The 5,223-nt window shown below is 57.8% G+C and overlaps 1 protein-coding gene across 1 annotated transcript; it reads left to right on the forward strand.

Annotated features, from left to right (window-relative positions):
• Nucleotides 1–286: 286 nt before the first annotated feature.
• On the forward strand, nucleotides 287–5,223 carry AQP2 (aquaporin 2). The gene is made up of 4 exons (XM_006729235.2): nucleotides 287–646; nucleotides 3,693–3,857; nucleotides 4,234–4,314; nucleotides 5,014–5,223. The coding sequence occupies exons 1-4, from the start codon at nucleotides 287–289 to the stop codon at nucleotides 5,221–5,223; spliced, it is 816 nt and encodes a 271-aa protein (XP_006729298.1).

The following is a 5,223-nucleotide window of genomic DNA, read 5'->3' on the forward strand; positions in this document are numbered from 1 at the left end:
ACGTCAGTCCTTATCTGGAGCTTATTAATGGGGAACATTAGTCAGCTGTGAAGGCCAAGATGGGGTGATATGCATGCGGGTGGGCAGGGGCGGGGGGTGGGGGCAGCCATAGGAGAGACAAGCTGCGGACCCAGACTCCACCTCCGCCTCACGTGTCCCAATCCAGGGTGGAAGAACCCTATAAATGCCCCTAGCCCAGCCTCCCCAGAGACCCTGAGAGAGAGAGAGCGTGCCCCACAAGCTTCCTTCGGCTGTGACTGCCGGGCCAGCCCACAGAGGGCACAGCATGTGGGAACTCCGGTCCATAGCCTTCTCCAGGGCCGTGTTTGCCGAGTTCCTGGCCACACTCCTCTTCGTCTTCTTCGGCCTCGGTTCGGCCCTCAACTGGCCACAGGCCCTGCCCTCTGTGCTGCAGATTGCCATGGCCTTCGGCCTGGGTATTGGGACCTTGGTGCAGGCTCTGGGCCACGTCAGCGGGGCTCACATCAACCCTGCCGTGACCGTGGCCTGCCTGGTGGGCTGCCACGTCTCCTTTCTCCGAGCTGCCTTCTACGTGGCTGCCCAGCTGCTGGGGGCTGTGGCAGGGGCCGCTCTGCTCCATGAGATCACACCACCCGACATTCGAGGGGACCTGGCTGTGAATGCAGTGAGTAGCCAGAACTTTGTCCCTTCCCCAAGGGGCAGGTCCTGGGGAGTCCCTCGGAAAGGGTGAGATGGGGGGGACCAGATTTGGGTGAGGGTCTGGGTGGGGAGAGAGAAAGATGGAGGGCGGGGAGGAGGCAGAGAGGGAGAGATGCTGGAGCCAGGAACACAGGTGCCATAAGGGAGTCGGGGTAGAAAGAGCAATAAGGTCTGAGCAGAGGCAGGATCCAGGCGGGTCTGCTGGCACCTTCTGCCCTGAGTCTCATGGGGGAAGAGCAGCATCAGGGTTGACCTGACGCCTGCTTTACAGTGAGGGCTGGGCTAGAACTCAGCAGAAGACAAAGTCCCAAAGCAGATGTGCTTTCTGAACTGGGAGGAACCTCAGAGTGCTAGTCCCAAGGGTCTTCTCGAGGGAAGAAGGATCCAGTATTTCTCCAGCATCCGCGTGTGAGCCTCACAGCAGGGGCTCCTCACAAGCCACACGTTGACACCTCGCAACAGAGCTCCGAGGTAGGGATGGGTGTATCCGTTGCTTACGGTGCCAGAAGCCAGCCTTCAAACCCAGGCTTGACTGCAAAACTCATGATCTTTCCACCTGACCAATGTCCCCTCCCTGAGCCATCAACTAAGATTTGTTTAGCACACAAGGAAACTAAGGCTCAGAGAAGGGAAGGGATGGGCTAAGAGTTCTATGTCAATACCAGAGAAAGCACCAGAACTCAAGGGAAAGCTGAAGAGGCAAGGTCTCTCCAGACCCTGGAGAAGGTCCCCAGAGCCCGTGACTAACTGCTGATTACATGAGCAGTGGCTAGTCGGACACCTTAGGCACTTTGGGAGCCCCTCCGCCTCCGCATTCCTGCCCTCCCTCTCTCCTGGGTCTGTGCGGCACCCTGGCATCCGAGGTCAATACACGTCTCAATACACGTCTCAATACACGTCTCTCTCCACCCCCATCCCAAGCCAGGGCCGCAAGAGCCCCTTTCGTGCCTCGATGACCTGCCTTTCCCTGGGCCACTGGATAAAAGCGCTGATGTCTCTGAAGAGTCCTACACGGTTTCTGTGGCCACCCCCTCCTTTGCACAGGTGGCCCTTCCTCACGCAAGGGGCAGAGGTGTCCCAATTGAGGAACTTTTTTCTTCTTCAAAATGGAAAATATGATGAGGCTGAGGCTCAGGGATGAGGAAAGGCTAGAGTGGCCACGGTGGGAGACAGATTGAGGAGTGTGACTATTTCCAGTGAGAATGAAATTAGTTCTGTTCCCAGTAAGGAGAGGTCCAGTTAGACTGCCGGAGGAACTTCCTAAGAGTATGGACAAGAAAGTAAATGTGTGGCTAGAGAATCTCCTCTGATAGCAGAGCAATGGGAATGCTAAGGGACCATGGGGACACTCACTCCTGCTCCTCCATCATTTGACAGTTAACTGAGGCCCTCAGAGGAAAGGGTCTGGAGGGGGTCCCCCAAGTTACTGCTCAGCATTTACCATCTTGAGGAACTAGGGAGAACCCTGCCTTGCTGGAATGGTGCAGCAGTGGGGCTGAGTTGCCCTGAGGCTAGAAAGCTAGATGACCCCCAAGACTGTTCCAGGCATCCTCTGAGGTCCCTGGAAAGGCCTGCCTAGCAGCCAGGAAGTTACCACTGATGTGCACCTGCTCTTTACCAGGCCAGATATCACCTATTTCTTGGTGCAACACTGTAAGATGAATTCTGTGAACCCTCTACCCTGATTGGTAAATTGAGGCCCCACAATCAATTGACTCAAATCATAGAACTAGCTGATGTCAGCATCTGGAAGTGGATGCAGAGCTATCTGACACCAAATCCGTGTCCACACCTCTCCCTTAGAAAAGCCATTTACCAGTGGGAATGGGGCTGGGGCTCTGCCCTGGTCATTTCCAGTCCTCACACAGTCCTCCGGAATCTGTTATGTTGTCCCCATTTTACGGAAGGACAAACTGAGGCTGAAGTAGTAAATAGGGCCCCATGGCAAGTTACAGGCCTCCAAAATATCTGCCTTCAAAGCTCCTTTCACTGCCCCCCACTAGAGGCTCTAACATTGGACGATCGGAGTGGGGGGCCTGAGGTTAGACCCTAGAGACGCAAGGGTGCCAGCCCAATGGCTAGGACCCAAGAATGGGGGTTCAGGGCCTGGAGAAGGAGTGTGGGAGCTGAGAGCTCTCCTAGTGCCAACCGGTGCAGTGCCCAGTGCTTGAGGGCAGGGTGTAGGGCACAGGATGACAAAACGCAGGGAGAAATCCAGTGCTGGGTGCGGCCCAGTTATGAAATCGCCTCTTTGCTCGGCCCCAAGTTCTCTCATTACCCAAGGCAGGGTCTGCCAGGACCATGGGCACCCCACCCGGTCCACAGGCCCCCTTGCCCCAGTACAGGGCACCAGCGCGCCCACCCCAACCTCCACAGGATGTGCAGGGAACAAATCCACGGGGCAAAACTCAGGCCTGAAGCACAGTGTGGAACAGGCAAGATCCAGGGGGACAGGCAAGGGTGAAAGGAAAGAGTTGTACACTGGGCTCATGGGGTGAGGGTTCGCACTAGGACTGTCCTAGACCCAAGTCCTAAGACCCTTCCCTGGGGGCCCTTTGCCCACATGAAGAAAGGGCGCAGGCCTCTCATTACACCAGCAGTATCTTATGGCCTAGAGAGCAAAGAAGGCCTTTCTGTTATCTGCCCTAAAGCTTCCTGCTGCAGTCAAGACCTCTTCCCTTCTTGTTCTGGAAACAAACTGTGGACCTCAGCATCCTTTGCCTCTCGCATTAGGCACGTAATCACAGCCCCCAAATCTAACGGACTGTAGAGTCAGTTTTCCTACCTCTGGCCTAGGGACCACCGGCAGTCCTGGGGTCCATCCCCCTACCTTTGGGCCACAGCCCAGGAAGAAGCCATCATTCATTTGAGCTAAGGTGGCTGGTGAGCCCCCGTGTTCCAGTCCCAGCCCAGAAGCCTCTCTGGAGCCTTGACTGCAGATGGGTGGGAAGATGGAACCAGAGTAGGGAGCCCGCTCAGCGTGCGCCCACCCACCCTCTCTCTTTCCCCAGCTCAGCAACAACACCACAGCAGGCCAGGCTGTCACCGTGGAGCTCTTCCTGACCCTGCAGCTGGTGCTCTGCATCTTCGCTTCCACAGATGAGCGTCGCGGAGACAACCTGGGCACCCCCGCGCTCTCCATCGGTTTCTCCGTGGCCCTGGGGCACCTCCTTGGGGTAGGTCAGGGCCACTGCTTCTAGTCCCCCCAGGGACAGACCTACAGACCTTCCCCAAAGAAGCAGACACACAGACCACTCTAGAAATAGACACACAGACCCCCAAAAGTGACAGACACAAAGACCCCGAGGGGACAGATACACAGAACTCCCCAGAGGCACAGTCATGTGGCCACCCCAGAAGGTCTGACTCCCAGATACCCCCCAGATCTCACTCCAGCCTCCAATGAATACAGAACCCTGTACCTATGCGGACTAACTGCCCATCACAGGGGTTCCCTTGAGGTTGAGGGCAAGGGCTAGAGAGGGGCACAAGGACTCCCTGCGCTGTCCTCATCAGCTGCCTTCCCTCCCTGACCCCTGTCTCCCCTTGTAGATCCACTACACTCGCTGCTCCATGAATCCCGCCCGCTCCCTGGCTCCTGCTGTTGTCACCGGCAAGTTTGACGACCACTGGGTAATGGCTGAAACCTCCCCCGCCTTCCCCTCCCTCAGAAACCCATCTCCGCTAGGGCTGGAATAGAGGGGGTGGGAGCGCAGCGAACCCTCCGCGCTCCTCCTGGGGAGCCTGGGCTTCCTCCCTCGGGTCTGATGCAGAACACTTCGTTCTTCCTTTCCACATCCCTCAGTGAGGATAATAGCAGTTGTTGCCTCATTGGCTTTCCGGAAGAGTTCAGTGACGTTCCTTAAGTGAGGTATAAAACAGCTCACACAGTGGCTGGAACCCCGTAAATGGTAATATTTGTACTAGCTAACGCAGACCTTTGTATTACTCAGCACTCATCTCGCCTGAGCAGGGGCCAGGCCTTATTCTAAGTGCTTTGTTGGTTTTCACGACCACCCTAGGACGTAGGCATTATCGCAATGAAAGGCAACTGAGGCCCAGACAGGGTGGGCAAATTGCCTCTGGTCACCCGGGCAGTCCGCTTGGAATTCGCACCCTTAACCCCCAACTAGCCCGCCTGCCCCAACAGCCGCTGTCGTCATTACTAAGTCCGCCAATCCGCCCCCCCCCAACTAGTCCATGAATCGCGTGGGAGACCCCCTTTCCGACACCAAGTGCGGGGAGCGCGTCTGGAGGCTGCGGGGCGCGGGGAGTCGGGGCTCGCCCCCCCCACCCCAACCCCGCCCCAACCGGCCTCTCCGCCCGCCCCAGGTCTTCTGGATCGGACCCCTGGTGGGCGCCGTCCTGGGCTCCCTGCTCTACAACTACGTCCTGTTCCCGCCCGCCAAGAGCCTGGCCGAGCGCCTAGCGGTGCTCAAGGGGCAGGAGCCCGACGCCGACTGGGAGGAGCGCGAGGTGCGGCGGCGGCAGTCGGTGGAGCTGCACTCGCCGCAGAGCCAGCCGCGGGGCAGCAAGGCCTGA

Source organism: Leptonychotes weddellii, chromosome 5, assembly GCF_054177405.1.
Source record: "Leptonychotes weddellii isolate Sample4059 chromosome 5, ASM5417740v2, whole genome shotgun sequence".
Classification (NCBI taxonomy): domain Eukaryota; kingdom Metazoa; phylum Chordata; class Mammalia; order Carnivora; family Phocidae; genus Leptonychotes; species Leptonychotes weddellii.